Raw genomic sequence first — 20,486 nt, forward strand, 5'->3', positions numbered from 1 at the left:
ATATTTCATATTTCAAATAAATGCTGTTCTTTTGAGCTTTCTATTTATCATAGTATCACGTTTCCACAAAATATTAAGCAGCACAACTTATCAGCATTTTTGTGCAGCATAAAAATGATTTCTAAGGGATTATGTGACATTGAAGACTGGAGTAATGATGCTGACAATTCAGCTTTGCCATACCAGGAATAAATTACATTTTAACATATATTGCAATAGAAATAAGTAATCATATTTCACAATGTTACTGTTTTAACTGTATTTTTTAAACAAATTTGACTTCATAAAAATATATATTTTTTAACAGTGTAGGTCATATCCAGCCCATGTCATACAAAAGAGGTACATTTTGGAAGGTTACTGGTTTCAGTGGTTCCTGGTGTGACCTGATGTTCACCTGCATGTGGCACCACAAATCAAAATCCTTGACAAGCTTTCCATACTTCCATTGATCAACACAGGATGAAAACTATCATCATGAGATGTTCATGTAACTACAGCCGCTTGGAAAGGATCCCCATGTCCCAGATGCCTGACTTTATAGTCAGATTTAATGGAGCTCAGAGAAATGCCATCAGGCAGACGAGCAGGTTTACTTGAATAGACGGTCCATTTAAGGGTTATGCTGGGTTACGACAGGACTAACAAACACCACGTATCCTCTCAACACCCACTTGGGAGCATATTAACATGGTTCTGCTTACCTGTTTATTCTAGTGGTGCTGGTAGAGCTTGAAAAACGTAAGAGGGACTTCGATCATGGATTTCAGCAAGAGAATGACATTTTTTTTTTTTTTTTTAAAAGCTAGTAAGTCAGTTTTGGAAAATGTGATGTGCTTGTGTGCCTATTTGTGGCCCTGCTATAATTAGCCTTCATGGCCACGCAAGCTGCAGACTGATTGGAAACAGGAGAGTCTTATGCCCCCGTGCACCACCGCAGGAGTCCAACGGCACTGAAAGAAAACACTGAGCTTGTAGAGTGCACCCCTGTCCTGAGTGTCAAAGTAAAGACATAAACCAGTGAGAAATCTACCGCTGTGATGCTGGCTGTGATGACAGAAGATTTTTGCTTGACCCCTTAACTTTCTAAGTTTGGGAAAACAAACACTTTTGCGTTTAATGTTGACAGGCTTTAAGAATGTTGGATACAAGCAGATGACTCTGTGAATGCATGTGAGACTTACAGATTAAGAAGATGAGTTCCAGAAGGCTGATGAACCGTTCGCTCTCGAGTGATGGAAGGTCTTACTACAGTGCCAGTGATGCCTCTCAGAATAGGTCTGGCAGAAGGAGCTACCTGAGCAGTGTCCGATCTGAAAGCAGGTACAGGTTTATGATTCCTGATGTAAAATCAGTGCCCTCGTGTAAAGAATTTAACTCTGGTTATTACATAAGGACTGTCCCTGTAATATGTTGATAAAAGCATCTGTTAAATGACTGCTTGCAAAATATACATGCTTTTAGTGATTGTTAAATGGGAGATTTATGATAAATAATGCAGTAGTGCTTAAACAACAATTTAGATTTATCAGCCTAAATAAACAGCACATAAATAATGCATATTAAAAGCCATATGCTTCCTTATATTACGAATTAATTCAAGCTTACGTTGTTTATAATTCTGAATAAACAAATAATAATAATAAACTGTGTAAGCCTAGAATACCGGGTGACTGAAGAGAAGATATTTGATTTCCTTACTTTACTGCCAATAGTTCAGAGCTCCACCACTGTCGGACTCTTGAAAGGCTTGTGTGAAGGTCATAAGGTTATAAATAAGTAGTGCGCATGCCACCCTCAATAAATGTCTTTTAGTATTCACCAGTGCCCAACTTACCGCAAGAGCAACGTTTTTTTGTCAAAAACACAGCCTTTAAATATCATGAAAGCTTTACAATGTGCAAATAATAAATGTGATATAAATTACTATGGAGATTTTATTGATTTCAGTTTTGGCCAACATAATTCCCAAAATAAAGAAATTCATGTCCTTCATTACAAATAGACCTGAATGCTATGGTTGTGGGATTTTGTTCATCACTAAAACAAACTTGTGTGCAAGGCTGATTCTTGTGCTTGCTTCATCTCTGCTTAGCTATGTTGGCCATAGATTCTCTCAGTTCAAGCCATCCAGGTAAAAAGACAACTGTTATCCAGAACTAGCTAACTTAACAAATTTCTCAGCAGTTTTGATTTATTGGTGTTTCAAATAAAATATTCTCTTAAAACACTCTTTTCACACTCTCAATAGTTGATTTCATTTGTTTTCACTAACAATGTCCAACATACACAGGAGAATTCTGATGTTTTTCCATTTTTCATGAAAATTCCCACTGTAGTGTAATTTCCATCACATCTTGATGATAAATTGATTAATATAATTTTGCAATGAAAATGATGGTGTTGAAAATTGTTTGTACTGTATCCTAAATGCAGTAAATCAATAATTTGATGCACAATACAAAAATCCTGCTCACAATTGATATTTCAAGCATGCTCCTTACTTAATGTTTCTAGATAAAAGGGTAGTTCACCCAAAAATGTCAATTCTGTCATTAATTACTTTCCTTACTTTTGTTTATCTTCAGAACACAAATGAAGATCTTTTTGATGAAATCTGAGAGCTTTCTGTTCCTCCATTCTGACAGCCTAACAAACTACTTTCAAGCCCCAGAAAGGTAGTAAAGACATCAAGTAATGTGCCTCCATTTAACCTCAATTTTATGAAGCGATGCGAGTGCTTTATTCATGCAAAAAATATAATTTACCACTTTATTTACAAAATATTCATCTCAAACGTGCGTTCACGAGTGCACCATGATGCATGCGAGTTGATGCGAGAGCAGACGTTGTTGCGTGAATGCACATCTGAGATTAATATTTTGTAACTAAAGTGGTAAAATAAAATAAAAATGTGCGTAACAAAGCACTTACGTCACCATAAAATTCAGGTTAAACCACTGGAGTCACATGGATTACTTTAATTATGTCACTTTTCTGGGCCTTGAAAGTGGTAGTTGCGTAGGCTGTCAATGGAGGGACAGAAAGCTCTGATTTCATTAAAAAAGATCTGCATTTGTGTTCCAAAGATGAACGAAAGTCTTATGGGTTTGAAACAACATTGAGGGGGAGTAAATAATGAATCTATGTAGAATTCAGAAACCTGTTTTATTAGCGAAACTGGTGGCCAAGGTGAACTGCAGCCAGCAACTCATTGCTCATGCTTGCGCTCGTACTCATGCACATTACAAGAGACTGAATGTGATTCAAGACCACAAAATGCTCAAGGCCACGTTCTTTTTCGTTATATGCTTAAAAGCAAAAAGAAGTGTGAAATACCTTTGCAGCGATATACTGTTAACGAACATCCCGATGTTGTCCACACTGCTGAGCGACGCTTAGAATGAATGTGTAAATATGCTGCGCACTTTCATTTCAATACAATAAACGCAAAACAAAAATGACAGTGGTGAGAAAGCAGCAGTTAAGAAAGCATCTGATCATAGAAATGTGGATATGTTTGCACCAGCTCTGCAATTCACCAGCATCATGTCGACTCGACGGGTAATTAAAATTACACTGTTATGATAGTTTGATTATAAAGTAGGCTATATTTGAGACTATATAAATCTGGCTATGTGAGACTGTTTGAATTAATCCCTTTCTTTGCATGACAATTGACATTACAGTACAGAATGGCTCTTTCGGCATTGTCCTGACTCCTAAAATTTGAATAATATAGGCCTATTTAATGTGTCATTGAATGCCAGACAAAATCAACCCGAGTCATTGACATAAAAATCAGTCTACAGCTATCATAGACAAACTATGAAGTCGGGGAAGGTCTCGTTTTTTAAAGTTTCGGTACAAGCTATTCTCATCACACATTGGCAATAAAAAAAAGTTTAATACATGAAAATTCTTACATATAGCCCATTTAAAATCACAAAAACAATTTATAGAACCATATTGTCTATACATAAAATGAATGAATAAATTATGAAGTTATGGTAAAAAAAAAAAACACTTTCAAAGACTAATTTTCTTTTTATTGTCACCTTCATACGACAAAAATAAAACAAAAGGGACATAGAAAAAACACCCAATTTGTGAAGTCATTGTAAGATATTATTAGGAAAGCTTATGATAAACACATCAATGATGCTGTAACATCAGAATTACCTGCCATTATCTAGAGTCAAACAACATATTCTCAGCTAATTTATACATCTAACAAACTATTGGTTATTCAGTTCTAATATTTAGAATTTTCCATTTATTTTAATATTGTGTCTCACCTAGCTAATATAACCACTGTAAATCTTACTTTGCATGAATGCTAACAATAATGGTGACTGTGATGACAGTGCCATGCTGATGATAATGCAAATGATTCATGCAAATTTAGCCTTAGATCAATTATATATTTACCTCCATTTTAGGAGCACTCTCTGCAGTGTCATGGCTCAATTAACTGAGGAGACACAGCCAACAATTGAATCCACCTTAAAATCCAAAGCTGTGTCTGAAGATGCAAACGTCAAATTCAACTGTGTGGTCTCAGGTATCCTATCAAAGCAAGCGAATGCATTATAATGTGTAATGGAACATTAGTAAAGTGGTCCAAACTTTCTGCTCACCAGGTTTTGTTTTTGACCATCCCATTTGCAGGCTACCCAGTTCCTGAGGTGACATGGTACAAAGATGACATACAGCTGGACAGATACTGCGGCCTTCCCAAATATGAAATATCACGTGATGACAAGACACACACACTCCAAATATACAAGTATGCTCTTTTCTGAGAACCTTTTTTCTTCTTTTGATTATTGTTTAGTGAACATTTACAGTGCTTATTTTTATCTTAGCTGTACTCTGGAGGATGCTGCAATTTACCAAGCATCAGCACAGAACAGTCGAGGCATTGTGTCATGTTCAGGTGTGTTGGAGGTCGGAACAATGAGCGAGTACAAGATTCATCAAAATTACTTTGCAAAGCTTAAACTGCGAAACGAGAACCGTCGGCATGAGCAGGAGGAGCACCGCAATATAGGCAAAGAGATTGTCCCAGTAGTCTTTGAGCACAACAGTAGTCCTGAAAGAGCCCAGAGGAAACGCAGGTCCATGGAGACCAGGGGCGCTGGCAGGCCTTCAGAGGAGAAAGCCGTAGAGGTGGAAACACCTCCAGTAGAGGACAGACTAACTGCTCCAGTTCAAGTGTCAGCAGCAGGACTTTTCCATGGCATCTCAAACTCTGAAATGATCGCAAACAGAGACAAAGACAGTGAGGGGCTAATGTATATCCATGATACTGTGCATAGTGCCTCCAGCAAACATACCAATGAGCATTATATCAAGAAGAAGCTTAAAATCTCGACAGCTGCAACAGAGAGAAGCAAGGAAAACAGACCAACTGGAAGAAGGGAAGAGATGATGAATGAGAGAGGGACTTCCAATGAGAAGATGGAGGTACAGAACACAGTCGATCAGATCGCCTCAGTGACTGAATCTAGAAACAAAATGGACATAACAGACAGACAAAAAAGTACAAAACAGCCAGAGATAGTCAACAAAAGTGCCTCAGAAGAATCAAAGAGAGCTAAAGGTGCTCAGATTACCACAGTGACTGAATCTAGAAACAAAATGGGCATAACAGACACAAAAATGAAAGAAAAACAGTCAGTGAACGTGAACAAATGTCCCTCAAACGAATCAAAGAGAGCTCAAGGTGCTCGGATAGCCTCAGTGACTGAATCTAGAAAGAAAATGGACATAACAGACACAAAAATCAAAGAAAAACAGTCAGTGAATGTGAACAAAAGTGCAGCTGAAGAATCAAAGAGAACTCAAGGTGCTCAGATCACCACAGTGACTGAATCTAGAAAGAAAATGGGCATAACAGACACAAAAATGAATGTAAAACAGTCAGTGACTGAATCTATAAACAAAATGGACATAAGAGACACAAAAATAAAAGAAAACCAGTCAGTGAATGTGAACAAAAGTGCCTCAGAAGAATCAAAGAGAGCTAAAGCTCAGATCACCACAGTGACTGAATCTACAACAAAAATGGACATAACAGACACAAAAATGAATGAAAAACAATCAGTGAATGTGAACAAAAGTCCCTCAAACGAATCAAAGAGAGCTCAAGGTGCTCGGATCACCTCAGTGACTGAATCTAGAAACAAAATGGACATAACAGACACAAAAATGAATGAAAAACAGTCAGTGAATGTGAACAAAAGTCCCTCAAACGAATCAAAGAGAGCTCAAGGTGCTCAGATCACCTCGGTGACTGAATCTAGAAACAAAATGGACATAACAGATTCAAAAAGAAAAGAAAAACAGTCAGTGAATGTGAACAAAGGTCCCTCAAAAGAATCAAAGAGAGCTCAGGATGCTCAGATCGCCTCAGTGACTGAATCTAGAAAGAATATGGACATAACAGACAGAAAGAGTGAAAAACTGTCAGAGAATGCACAGGAAAGTCCCTCAGAATCAAAAAGAGTTCAAAAGCCCATTGCAACCCAGAAACGACCAGCGTTGAAGGTTTCCATGACAACCCAGACAAACAAGGTAGTCGAAATCACGAAGCAAACAGAATCATCTGAGAAAGGGACATCAAACCTCAAACTTTTTGATGAACACGGGAATAGAACCCCAGTAAGTACATGTGTGAGGATCTTGCCTCATTCTTGTGGCGGGAATGACGTCAATGTGGACACAGGGGAGTGGAATGTATCTGCATGCTCCCTTAGGGATTTGGTGAGTGTTTCCTCATGCTCTGGCTGTGACTTCATGCGAGTGTAATGTTCCCAGTGGTAGTGAGACCAGTAACCCCCCTCAGCCACAATCATAAACTATAAATAGTGCCACAAGCATGACTTTGATGATGTGACAAGACCCATCTTAAATGACACACAAGTAGGGTCACAGACAACGATAATATTCCCATTACGCACATTGTGGCTCCAGGGTACACAGTAGTATAGAGATCCTGAGATCCATCAGATGTGTTTGCTGTCCCAAATCACCTGTTGCTACATGCCGTTTTAAAAGCAGATACAAAATACAACTTTACTGTGTAAGCCGTAAGTGCTGTGGACAGACCAGCTGCTCTCCTTAATCCCACATTCCCCTCCGATCTCATAAAGCCTTAAAATACTCTCTAAATATGGCCAGTGCAACAGCTTCCCCAAGGCAATAGATACTAAATACGAAGCAAAGATAGACCTAGTCAACTGAAAACAGGTGGCTTCTCATTCTAACTTGTAATCATATAATTAGGGCATTCACATTATCTAATATTGGGGTCTTTCAAAAAAAAAAGTAATGTTGAATCCCCTTATTTTCTCTGGTTCTTCCTCTTGTTTTTTCTCTTGTCCTAGCTAAATGAGAGATAATCAAGTGCTAATATTACAGAGGTTCAGCTAATATAATGCTCTGTTGATTTTAGATTAAGGACTCATGTGCTAAGCGGCAGAATCTCCCTGCAGATTTACAGTAGTCAGGGATCTGGCATTAGTACAGTGCAACAGAACCAGTATATCTGGGGCCAGTTGCATAAACTGAGTTTGATAAACTAGCAGCATCAGTCTTTAATTTTCTGATTAAAATTAGACCGATCAACCTTTTTATGCAACAGACTTCAAAAAGTTAGAACCAATCTTTAAGAAAATAATTAGATGACTAACTTTTAAAGGGGTGGTATAATGCCCCTTTCACAAGATGTAAAATAGGTATTTGATGTCCCCAGAGTGTGTATGTGAAGTTTTTGTTATAATACCCCACAGATATTTTTATAAATAGGCTACTCCACAGATAAGCATGTTAAAATTGTCACTTTTTGAGGGTGAGCAAAAACGCACTGTTTTTGTGTCTGTCCCTTTAAATGCAAATGAGCTGCTGCTCTTGGCACAGGGGGCGGAGCTTCAAGAGCTTGTGTCCTTTGTGAAATTTCAAAAACTTTTAGCCTTTTATGTTAAAACCGGAGTCAGAAAAATATGGAGAGACTTAAGAAGAAGTGACAAAATGTAGAAGCAACAGGACATTTCTGAATGGTTAGTTGATGCATTTATGTAGCTTATGTGTAGTTATCTTCTAGTCATTGATTAGCATATTCTGTCTTGATAATCTATAAATCGTGTTCAGGGGGCGGGGTTAATGTAAATTATAGGGTTGGTGATGTCACTAACCTGGGAGGAATGTCATGTAGTCCCTACCAGCAGTTTGTTGTAGTCCTTAAAAAATATCTTCCTTTGCTTTGAGCTTTGAGCATAACTTTGCAGATGTTGTTTATTCTCAAACAGCATCATTACACACTAACTAAAGTTAGAAAAGTGAAATCATAATCAACCACCCTTATAAGACTTGTCTAAGTAGTGTATGCAACTGGTCACTGGTTTATTTCTGTGGTATGAGGAAATTAGCTTTCCATTAAAGAAATTTCTTTCTTTTTTTTATTAAATGTAAATAGGTCCATGAGAATATAGTACAGTGTTTCCTTTAGGATTTTTTTTAGCAGTGGGGGCAGGTCTGTCCGAACAACCACCCCCCACCCCCCACCCCCCAAAAAAATTTAGGAGCACATACAATTGAAAGGGTTTTTTTTTTCCTTTAATGACACAATATTATTGTGCAACATTGTGTGACAAAAGTTTACCTTATGAACATTAAATATTTTCAGTTTTAGAAAAACAATTACACTGGCTGTCATAAAAAAAAATTGCATTAAAAAAAAAACATTCATACATTTCGTGCCTCACTAGTGATTTTTGCTTGAAGTGTGAATGTCCGCGCACAAACATTGGCCCTGCAGGGTTTTACCTGACGTCAAAAATGGTCTTCGCTGGCCAACACTTAAAAAAAAAAAAAAAAGCTGTGATTTTACCTCTGGATTTCATAGCTTTATAAGATAAAATCCTTCTTTAATAGATTATTTTGGTATATAATCATATCAATATAAAAAAGCAGGGAGAAAAAGTAGCATTAAAAAGTTTATTTTAACTAATAGTCTTATTTTCTACCATCTACAATTGAATAGGCTACCATTCAGTTGTAAATGCTGTAGTTTATTAAGGCTAAATCTTGCTAACCATATAGGCTGTACTAAAGGGGGTAAGCACACCTTACGGTCTTATTTTAAGGTGTTCTGTAAATTATTTTTTTGAAACACTTTACAATATGGTTTGATTTAACATTAGTTTATTACTAACATTGACCATGAGCAATACATGATTCTGAATGTATTCATCTCTTACTAAAAATACAGCTGTTTATTGTTTGTTCATTAGTTCACAGTGCATTAACTAAATGTTAACAAATACAACTTTTGATTTCAATAATGTAGGCTATTAAATGTTGAAATGAACATTAGCAAAGATTAATACATTCTGTAGAAGTGCAGTTTATTAAAAGTTAATGTTAACTAATGTAGTTATAACTAGAGTTTAATGAATGGAACCTTATTGTAAAGTGTTACCGATCTGTTATACACCGATTCAGACGTCTCGTGAGGTCAGTGTTGGAAAGATCAGTCGTTAACCATTCAACGTGGAACCTTGCTTCGCAAAGAGAGTGTGAGCGCTCTCTCTCTCTCTCGTTCTTTCAAACATGCACCCAGCTGTCACAAGCGCAGCAGTTTATCTACATTACACACCGGTCAAATAAGACTTTGGCGGGACAAAAATTCGCTTTGACGGCCGCCAAAAAAAATCTTTGATCGGGTCAGTCGCACAAGTGCGCCTAAATATCTTTTCATGGTCGCACACAGACATATTTAGGTGCAAATGCGAGTGAAATGGTCGCACTGTAGAGCCCTAACGTTACCGTGGCGGCAAAAATTTTGCCGTGGCGGGCCGCCATTAACTAATCAACATAGAGGAAATGGTATATATTAAAGGGATAATAATTTACAGCCAAAAAGAAAATTGTCATCTTTAGCTGACTCGTGTTATTCCAATCCTGTAGAAATTATATATTTTTGTGTCTGTGGAACTCAAAAGAAGATCTTAGTGGGCTTTTTTCATACATTCATACTTAATGCACCCATGTGGAATAAAATGATTATTAATTTCTTTCAAATTAAAATCTTACTGACTTACAGTCAGTAAGATTTTAATTTGAAAGAAATTAATAATCATTTTATTCCACATGGGTGCATTAAATTGACCAAAAATATAAAACAGCACAACTGAAATGTTTCTTGAGCACCAAATCAGCATATTAGAATGATTTCTAAAGCATCATGTGACACTGAAGATTTGAGTAATGATGCTGAAAATTCAGCTTTGCCATCACAGGGGTAAATATTAATAACTCTCGGGTAAATTGCCACTCTCGGCTCTCTCGAGGGGTACGGAGCTAAATCGTCTGTGGATTCGTCCGATCGCCCCGTGTACATCATCCGGGCTCGCCCAACGGACCTCTCCCCTGTTCCGACGCAGGTCTTAATCATCATAATCTGCGATCACTCCGTAGTGCTCTGACAGGATCCACCGCAGCTTAGGATGGCGCTCATAGATATCATATAAAGGCTAGATGTCTCGTCCGCGCTGCTGGCCAATGGAGCTCGACATCCGCACACGGCGGCCATCTTACCACAGGGTGCTCGCTCACTCATAACATGGTGCATGTACTTTTAAATAACCATAACTTGCTCAATTTTCTACTGATTTTCAAACGGTTTGGTTTGTTATAAACGTCAGAGATGTAGCTATTATACTGCATACATATGAATAATTATGTTAAAAATGTTTAAGCATTCAGAATTATAGCCACGTTAATAACGTTTGTAAGAAACCAAACCGTTTGTAAATCCGTCCAGATTTCAGCGAGATAAGAGAATTTGTGTGCGTGCTGCTCACTCACCTTAATTCACAGAGCCCTGTGGTAAGATGGCCGCCGGTGATGCCGGAAGTGACTCCGCCTTAAGACATCTAGCCTTTATATGATATCTATGATGGCGCTTGCCAACGCTCGATCCTTACTTAATAGGGCTTGGGCGTCGTGACGTCATACTTGGCGTGGCGGCCATGTTGATGGCCTCGCGAATGTAAACATACAGCAAGTCAACGGGGAGAAGCAGAGTTGGGAGAAAGAAGAAAGATGTTAAAATCCCGAAAAGGATGTGGAATTTACGGGGATATGTTAAATAGGGAAACCAGGGACCAGTAAGTTATGTGGACAAATTTTCCTGTAAAATATCCATTATTTTAATAACTTACTATCATAACATTAATGTTAGCCCTTCCATCGGACCTGTCAGTCTCTGTACTGTTGTCCTGTTGCTACCCCCTTGCCCTTCCAGAAAAACAGATGTTTTCAAAGCATCGTTTTGCTTACTTGAAGGCAACCTTAGCGTGATATTGGCCTTTTTTTAGATAACAGCGTGGTTGTTGTGAGAGCACGATTTCACGCCAATCTGCAAGCAAAGTCACGTTAGACCTAGCTTCACAACTCGCATAGTTAATGCTGCAGTTTTGCAGAGGGATAGCAACAGAAAGATGAATGTTGAAATTGTAATTTTTCGGGATATTTTATAGGTAAATACTAAAACGGGAAGACAGCGGGAAAAGAGCTCAAATACGTGATAAACCCGGAAAAAACGGGAAGGTTGACAGCTACTAACTACACTTCTTTTTCCGATTTTGTCCACATACTGGTCCCTTGCTTCCCTATTTAACGTATCCCCGTAAATTCCACATCCTTTTCGGGATTTTAACATCTTTTTTCTTTCTCCCAACTCTGCTTCTCCCCGTTGACTTGCTGTATGTTTACATTCGCGAGGCCATCAACATGGCCGCCACGCCAAGTATGACGTCACGACGTCCAAGCCCTATAAAACTTTTATCTGCAATGACTTCATCTCCTCCAACAATTTTGATTATTTTTTCGTGACTGAATCATGGATAAAAACAGGCGATCTCAGTGTTTTTTTCCGAATTGGTTCCCCCGGAGTATGATTTCTTCAACACTCCCCGGTTAACCGGCAGGGGAGGTGGACTTGTGACTATTTTTAAAAACAGAGTACAGTGTCGCCAACTGTCAACTATCACTTTTACCAGCTTTGAACTCCAGGAAATTCATCTAAATTCTCCCTATCCAGTTTTACTTCTACTTATTCCACCTTCATCCAGTAACTTCATAAATGAGTTTGCAGATCTCTTGTGGAGCGTCTTGACTAAATATGACCATATTAGATTATTCTTTTCACTCCTCTATCAGAAATCTTGCGAGGAGCACTAGTCAAGGCACATTTATGATGAAATTATTGTCTTTCCACTTCCGTATTATGGCCCCTAAAGTGCTCACTGGACCATTCAGAAGCTTAGAATGGTGCCTATAACCAATGCCATCATTATGTTTTGCAACAATTAGGTTGCGAAGGTCTTGAGACAGCTCTTTGCTTTTACCCATCATGAGATGTGTCTTGTGTGACACCTTGGCAATGAGACCTTTTTGTAGGCCATCATTTGGGACTGAATCAGCTGTTATTAATTTCCACTGACGGGGCTGGATTGCTTTTTAATTACTGTAAGTTTTCAGCAGTTGTCTTGGCTTTCCATGCCTTTTTGCGCCTCCCTTTCTTAATGTGTTCAATACTTTTTCCCTGTGTCATTTCACATTATTACACATAACTTAATTTCTGAACTTATTTTTGTTTGTTTCTTTGTGTGTATGGCTTACTTGGGTTGTTACCAACATCTGGTGAAAATTTCATGTCAATAGCACCTTTGGAAATATATTTACTGAGAAAAATTATGACGTGTTCAATACTTATTTCCCCTGCTGTAAATATAGGCTAAATTACGTTTTTTGGTCGAACTATCCCTTTAAGGCTTCTGAATATAAATAAATATATTTCTATGATTTCAGGCTGCAGGCGATACTCACACTGAGCCCACAGACCCACCGATTCTTGAAGATATTCCTCCTTTTCATAAGGAAGTAGCCAAGAAGTTAAAGGAGCAACCCCCATTGATGTGTGAGGTCACTGCGAGTGTTACGGACACACTCAGTTCCTGCCACCTTGCATCACAGGGACAGAAGTTGAGAGCAGGTGACCAGTCTGTGGCATCAACAAAGAGCAGTACACTTGTCACTGGGCCTCAAAACACTCAGCTGAGTGAGAAAATCTCCTCAGGCCATGTTTCACACATGCTTCATGATGGCCAAGTTACAACAGCTATGGATTCCTCATTAGGAGATGACACATTAACCAGCGTGTTTGAGAAGGATAGCAAAGCTGAAAACCAACTCATCAAAGAGTCTGACAAACCTAAGGGTGAAACAAAACCTGCATCCATGCCTTTTGACAGTATGGAAGAAAATGAGATGACAAACATAAATACAAGTACAAATGTGCACGTACAGAACAGCATTTCAAAAGAAAAATCAACGGCAAACTCAAACCATTCCACAAATCAAGTCATTGTCACAGAGTTTGTTCAAATTTGCAAGTTAAACTCGAATGTGGTGCAACCACAGACCATGAATAGCTCCTGTATTACTAAAGTTGAAATGAAAGATACTAAGGCCAGAGAGTGTCAGAGCTCTTCTCTAGCTACAAACAATGTGGACACACAGGAGCAATCTAAAGTTACCACATTTGAAGTACCAGTATCAACTCATCACAAGATGCAAAGTTACTCTGCAAAAAAAGGTATTGATCATTCTGGCCCCTCTACATTCCTTTCCCAACATTCAAAAGCTTTACCCACCGAATTTACCATTCCTGCAATATATATTACAGATGTGGACGGCACATCTCAAAATAGCACAGACAAAACAGAACACACTGTATGCAAGAGTGCTATTAATAAATCAGATACTGTTAAAATCAGAACTGAAGCAAATGCAGTAACCTCTAGTGTGACAAATAGCAACACTGTTAGTCAAACAAGTACACTTATTCATTCTGATTGCACAGACACCACAAACAAAACCACAGCCGTTTTGGAATTTAAAGGTCTGCGTGATGAGAAGTTTGATCTTTCCCTACGTTCACAAACTTCTGAAGTCAACAAGCCTGATCAACATTCACTAAGTCAAGAAAGCCTGATTCAAGGACCCGAATCATCAAGTCATTGTTCCACTGAGAAGGTTTCAACAGATTATATTAGACTATCAGAGGTTCCTAAGCAACATCACAATGCTGACAAAAGCATAAAGACAAATGAGTCTGAATTAACTGAAACCACTCGTCATCCAAAACCAGATCTTAATCTGAAAACTGATTCTGACTCCTTCATAAAACAATTGAAATCAGCTGCATTGGACCTTGAGATGTCAGATCAAAGTTCCACCAGCACCATGTCCAGTGCTGCAACACATATAAACTCTAAAAACAATGATAAATATGGGGAGGAAGTCAATTCTGCAGTGATCCAGCCTGGTGTCTGTAAGGTAATAATCCCACTGAAGAATACAGACCATCAGGACAACTCTACTGCTGCCCACAGTGAACCTGCCACCAGGACGAATCAAAAGACTACATTACCTAGCACTAAAACAGAGAGGAGTGAAATGGGAATGGCCATATGTCTTGAAGAAGCAAATAGAGATGCATATCAGAGGGACATATTATCTTTGAAAACACAACCTGAATCTCCGTTACAATCAGTCAGTAACTCACAGTTGAAGACATCATTAGAAACGCACTCCCCTCGTCTCACCCGGAAGAGTGTCCCGGCTGACCTCCCCAAGCCTGCAGAAAATGAGAACATTAAGCCCAAATCAACAGAGAAAGACAAAGAAAACCAGTTCAAAGGTAAAGATAGCAAGGAATGGACACTGAACACACAATTAAAGCAGTTATTTTCAATTAATAGTGTAGACAAGTGGTTCACAGCGGACGGAAAACCTGAATTCTAGCAACTATTTATAATGCTTGTAATGTGACGGTGTGTTTGACCATAAAACAATGACATGTGTCATTTTGCTACATTTCTATTCAGACATTTGGGCACACTTTAATGCAAAGCTACATTGCATTTTATGCATTCCCTGGGAATCAAACTTATGGCCTTTGTGTTGCTAATGGCCGTTGCTCACTTTGCCTTTGGACGTTGTTTACAACACCATTTATCCCCCTATATTTCTCGTTCTCCCTCTCCTTCCTTGCAGTTCCACAGGTTATCCGTAAAATCCGACCAGAGGTGTTTGATGCCTCTGGACATCTGAAACTCTGGTGTCAGTTTTTCAATATAGTAAGTGACTCGACAATAAGGTGGTACAAGGATGAGGTGGAGATTGCACAGATAAAGAGAAGGTACGCACTCCTAGAGTTTTACTGACCCCTAGTGTTATCCAGTGCTTCAAACCTTAATGCTTTCATCAATGGTGTCATATGACAACATGCAAAATACAACATGATGCATATTAGTATTATTATATTATTATAGGCTTACGTACTCTGCTGCCTGCTTGTATATTGTTTTGTTTTCTGTTTTAGTGCAGGAGATGAGACTCAGGTGTGCTTGGCTATTATACGGATGTCCAAAAGAGACTGTGGGGTTTACAGATGCACAATTACCAATGACTATGGCAAAGTTTCCACAGAGTATCTTCTCAGTGCAGAGTGTAAGTCTTATATGCTCTTAACTTTCTAATGTGTTCTTTTGTCTAAATTATCCATGATAAAATTCTCACAGATTTTTTTTCTTTTAGAGAATGTATTCTAATTGTGACTGTGCTTCCTGTTGTCTGTTACATCTGTTGACAGTTATTTCCAATATGTTTCTGCGTGAGGAGCTCCAGGAAGGTAGAAAAATAGCAGCTGTATAGCCTAGTGCTTTCAGTCTTTTGTTGACCCCTCAGTATACATATAAATCTCTCTGTCCCTTTTACCATATTTCTCTCTCTCTCTCTCTCTCTCTCTCTCTCTCTCTCTCTCTCTCTCTCTCTCTCTCTCTCTCTCTCTCTCTCTCTCTCTCTTTCATATGAAGTTGGGGAGGAGATTGAGATGACTCCTCTGATCTTTAGTAAAGGTCTTGCTGATGCTGGCTGCTGGGGCTCAAAGTTCTACGGCCGTGTCACAACAGAAGAAGGTCAGGTCGGAATGGGATGTGAGCACAAAACCAGAAGACTGAAAGTGATCTATGGGTTAGATCCTGTGTTTGAGTCGGGCAGCTCATGTTTTATAAAAGTGCGGAGCCCCATTGCATATGAGAGCAGAGAGGAGACTGTATTGGCTGAAAGGAATCTCCAAATCACAAAACAGGTGACAGATCTTTCAAGTTTTTAAAAAATCCAGGTAAAATTGTAACATTTCTCAACGATAAGTTGTAACACTTTTTTCGAATTTCTTCCCATAAGTTCCTTATTTATAGGACTATAAATTTCTAATTTGTAGGAATGTAGAATTCAGAACATGGCCAGAGAATACTTCAAGATCTTTGCTACAGAGACGAGAGTGATAGAGAGCTTTGGTGCAGTGCTGGAGTAAGTGAGGTTTTTTCTCTACCAAGATCTGCTCAAATCATGTGATTTCATTCCATAGATTTAATATAGTATATTTGAGCATATTTGATCTCACATGTGTTGTCACTGTGACTATGTATATTTTTCAGGGTAATCCCTCTATACTTCATGTACTGTCCAGCAAGCAGTGTTCCCTATGCAACAGCGGAGGCAGAGCTTAAGGGTGTCTATAAGCGGTATTGTGGATTGGATCGTACCGGGTCACTGGTATTAAATGAGAAGTTAGAGGTGGGACAAAAATGTTCTTCTCTCCAGCACTGGATCCACCAGTGGACCAATGGAAATGTGCTGTTCTCAAGACTTGAGGGTAAGTTAAAGAAAATATATCCAAAACAAATGATTATGCATGTCTTCGCACTAGTTTTAGTTCAAATGCTGACTTTGATCCTATTGTTTTTTGCAGGAGTTGATACAATACTGACAAATATCGGAATAGCAATCAGGTCAAAGGGGTGGGTATTGTAAGAACAGTTAATTCAGGTTTTCTAATGATAAAATATTTTTTTGAAAGAAGTTAATATTCTATTCAGCAAGGATGCATTAAGTTGATCAAAAGTAAGAGCAAAGACTTTTACATTGTCACAAAAACAATATTTCACATGAATGCTGTTCTTTTGAAAGTTTTATTCATCAAAGAATCATGAAACATATCGTGGTTTCCACAAAAATATTAAGCAGCACATTTATCAACTGTGATAATAATAAGAAATGTTTCTTGAGCACCAAATCAGCATGTTATAATGATTTCTGATCATGTGACACTGAAGACTGGAGTAATGATGCTGAAAATTCAGCTTTCACATCACAGGAATAGATAACACTTCAAAATATATTAAATTAGAAAACAGTTATTTTAAATTGTCATTTTTACCAATATTATTGTTGTTACTGTATTTTGATCAAATAAATGCAGCCTTGGACTAAGAGACTTATTTCAAAAACATCAAAAAATCCTACCGACCTCAAACTTTTGAATGGTATTGCATGTGATTTAATTGGTTTAAACATTATAGATTAATTTACAGTGCTATAATATTCTGTGATTTCTTGTTTTTTTTTTTTTTCTGATGCAGGTATCAGGGGTTTCCCTGTGAAGCTAATCCGAAGGTTTTTGAGCTTTTTCACATTCAGCATCAGTGTAATTACTTTTGTGGTCTCTTAAACCTCAAACCTCTCAAAGCCCCAGAAACACTCCAGGCTCCATCCAGATCCAAAGGCTCAAGCAGCCCACTACTACAACGAAGAACAGATCCCAGCTCCTCCAGTCCCCAAACCTCACGCAAGTCCACAAAGAGCCCCAAAGTATCCCGCAAGCTGAACCCTCAGACCTCAGCCTAACTCGAAATTAAGGTGTTTAAAATAGGCCAAAGGTAAAACTAAAGGGAAAAAAAGGAGAAGTATGTCTGTTATTGATAGGTTGCCTACTGATCTGCAGATAGGATGCAGCTGCACTTACAACCAGAATGCAAGTAAAAAACATTCTTTTGATAAATGCAACATTTTAAATGAAATATGTAAATCCAGAAACATACCCTAATCTTCTGTTGTAGTGATCCTTTCAGAATCTGTTGTATAGTCCTCAGAGGTTTTTTGAAAGGGCATTGTATATGTGCGTGAAAATGTCAAGAGGAGCTGTGGCACTACAAAATGTTATTACCTCTTTGTTTATTTCTAAAGGAAGTACAGTGCTGTTGGCTCACTAGCTGTTTGTAAATAATAATTTTAAAAAATATAATAATTTAGTTATAAATGACCTTTTATGAGATGAGATGAGAGAGCATATTATTTCCATTTGGTTGTGGATTAATGTGATGTGTATCCTGAAAATGATAAATATTTTTCAAATTATAATCTTTAACTTTTAGAAAGCTATTGAATGTTGTCCATTAAAATGCTACGGCACTTTATAATACAAACTCTCAAATCTTTTGTGCTCCACAGAAGAAATGAACTTTTTGCACAACAAGAAGGGGAGCAACATTTATGAGACTATCTATGGCTGAATTGAGCTTGATGTGAGATGCATATAATAGAAAACACAGAAACTGATGCTAACATTATTTATTTATTTTAACGACATTGAGTGCCATTTTGTCAAGCAAAAAATATGTTTTGAGGCGGTTCTTAATAGTCTTTTCACTAATTTCCTCCACTTCTGCAGTTATCTTTCTCTAGTTTCACTGCATTCACTAATTTCATCTTGAACATTGAATTGTCAATACAACTGAAAAATTTGAGAGAGCATCACATGATACTGACTTCATAAATTGATGTTGATTTCCCTAAAATGTTTTTGTTTGAACTCATCATTATGGGGATTAATGTTCGCTTTGGTTGGGCCCTTTGGAACTTCACTTACATTATTGTAATTCTCTTCCGATGCAGCGATGCAACAAGAAATCATAGTTATTTGGTTTCAAAGGAAAGGAAGGAATAAATAGGTTTTAAAAGGTTAGGTCACTTTTAAAAGGTGACCTAACTTCTAACTAAATCATATATTGTTCATGTCGAATAATGATCTTTTACGATTTTATTGCTGCCACTTCTGTCATAAACACCTTGTGGAACTTTTAATTGGGTTGATGTAATCCCTCTATGTTTGTGATAATATCTTGCAATTGACCATGCTTGAGACATACAGACTTCAACATTCAGCATGCAAAACACAGTTCAGTAAACACTCTACAGTTATTTTTTAATTACTTGAACTCTTGTGAACTAAGCATTTGTCAGTACAAATTACTATTCTTTCACTTTACTTCGTTTTTTTAAGGCAATCGGTTTTCATCCTGTTTTTAAGTTATAACTTAAGGTGATCAATCTGTAAATTTGCATTTGGCTTAAGTGAAAGGGAAATGAATCATTCCAAAGAGTACAAGTATGTTGCATCTCATATGTATGAACATTTGTGGATTTTGACTTTGTCTCAGAATGGAATAGACAATTAAATAATCACTGCTCTATTTCACCTTGTTTATGAGACAAGCTTGCATGGACTCTGTTTCATATGTATGCACTCTGTATGTGTTTTAACAATAACTTTACTATAGCACATCATGACAGCCATTTCGCATCTGGCCCCAGAAACTGATTTGAATGACTTTGATGGATAATTGTCATGTTTTGCCTTTGTTCTGGTAATACTGGGTCGGTAAACATATAGTAAGACTCTGTGAGTAAGTGGTATTAATGCAGGTAATCATGAAGTTAGATTAACTGATAATGTTGACTATAATAAAGGATTGTGTCAACAACTGATAACATTTAGACTTATAATATATATATATATATATATATATATATATATATATATATATATATATATATATATATATATATAATGGATACTGTTATATCCAAATTGAAGGAAATTTTACCAAACCAACCTAATTCTAAGTGTATATTGGTCTGTGGGCAAACTACAGTCAACGGCTAACACTGATACATATGGAGAAAACATTATGAATACAAAATGAAACATTCCAAAACCTAGACAGGATCTGAGAAGAGTGTGCAGAGTAATGAATGCATTAACATAGTCTCTCATATCCAGCAGAGGATTGGTGATAAGGCATTGCCATATACTTTGATTGTGATAAATTAGTCGAATGAACGAATATATATTCTAGCCTGAGGTTTTGCAAATGCCTACCACGAGGGAGCCTAATTATAGTCCCTAGCATGTACTTATGCGTAATTGTCTGTTCACGTCATGATGAAGTAATAAGCTACAAAGTGGAGGGTTAGACTGGAATCCAGACTGAGTATGAACAGGCAAACTCATTAATTACGGTAAAAACAAATGCAGAGTAAGAAGGATGAGAGGAAAGGGTTTGAATGTGTAAACATAGTGCTTTTAAAAGATCATGCGCAAAATACACCTTACCATATAATATTATTAAAAGGTCAGGTTGAAATATCAGGTTGAATATACTGACATCTTTTCATGGTGATAATCATGACACGTGGGATGTAATTTTTGCACTAAATAGGGAATTGAA

General features: G+C 37.6%; 1 protein-coding gene across 1 annotated transcript; it reads left to right on the forward strand.

The window, feature by feature from the left end:
- Positions 1–293: 293 nt before the first annotated feature.
- On the forward strand, positions 294–19,425 carry alpk3b (alpha-kinase 3b). Its single transcript, XM_081359446.1, has 13 exons — positions 294–1,323; positions 4,443–4,564; positions 4,672–4,789; positions 4,869–6,666; positions 12,880–14,773; positions 15,130–15,274; positions 15,458–15,585; positions 15,728–15,766; positions 15,951–16,225; positions 16,358–16,446; positions 16,575–16,792; positions 16,889–16,937; positions 17,559–19,425. The coding sequence occupies exons 1-13, from the start codon at positions 1,196–1,198 to the stop codon at positions 17,821–17,823; spliced, it is 5,268 nt and encodes a 1,755-aa protein (XP_081215572.1). The 5' UTR covers positions 294–1,195; the 3' UTR covers positions 17,824–19,425.
- The last annotated feature ends 1,061 nt before the right edge of the window (positions 19,426–20,486 follow it).

The sequence above is a fragment of the Scardinius erythrophthalmus genome (genome assembly GCF_964197995.2).
Source record: "Scardinius erythrophthalmus genome assembly, chromosome: 2".
NCBI classification, from domain to species: Eukaryota; Metazoa; Chordata; class Actinopteri; order Cypriniformes; family Leuciscidae; genus Scardinius; species Scardinius erythrophthalmus.

Excerpts from the sequence above, each read along its gene's own strand:
- alpk3b (XM_081359446.1), top strand. The coding sequence starts at position 1,196 with ATGAGTTCCAGAAGGCTGATGAACCGTTCGCTCTCGAGTGATGGAAGG. Across the intron at positions 6,667-12,879 it reads AACACGGGAATAGAACCCCA|GCTGCAGGCGATACTCACAC; the intron begins GTAAGTACATGT and ends CTATGATTTCAG. Across the intron at positions 14,774-15,129 it reads CAAAGAAAACCAGTTCAAAG|TTCCACAGGTTATCCGTAAA; the intron begins GTAAAGATAGCA and ends CCTTCCTTGCAG.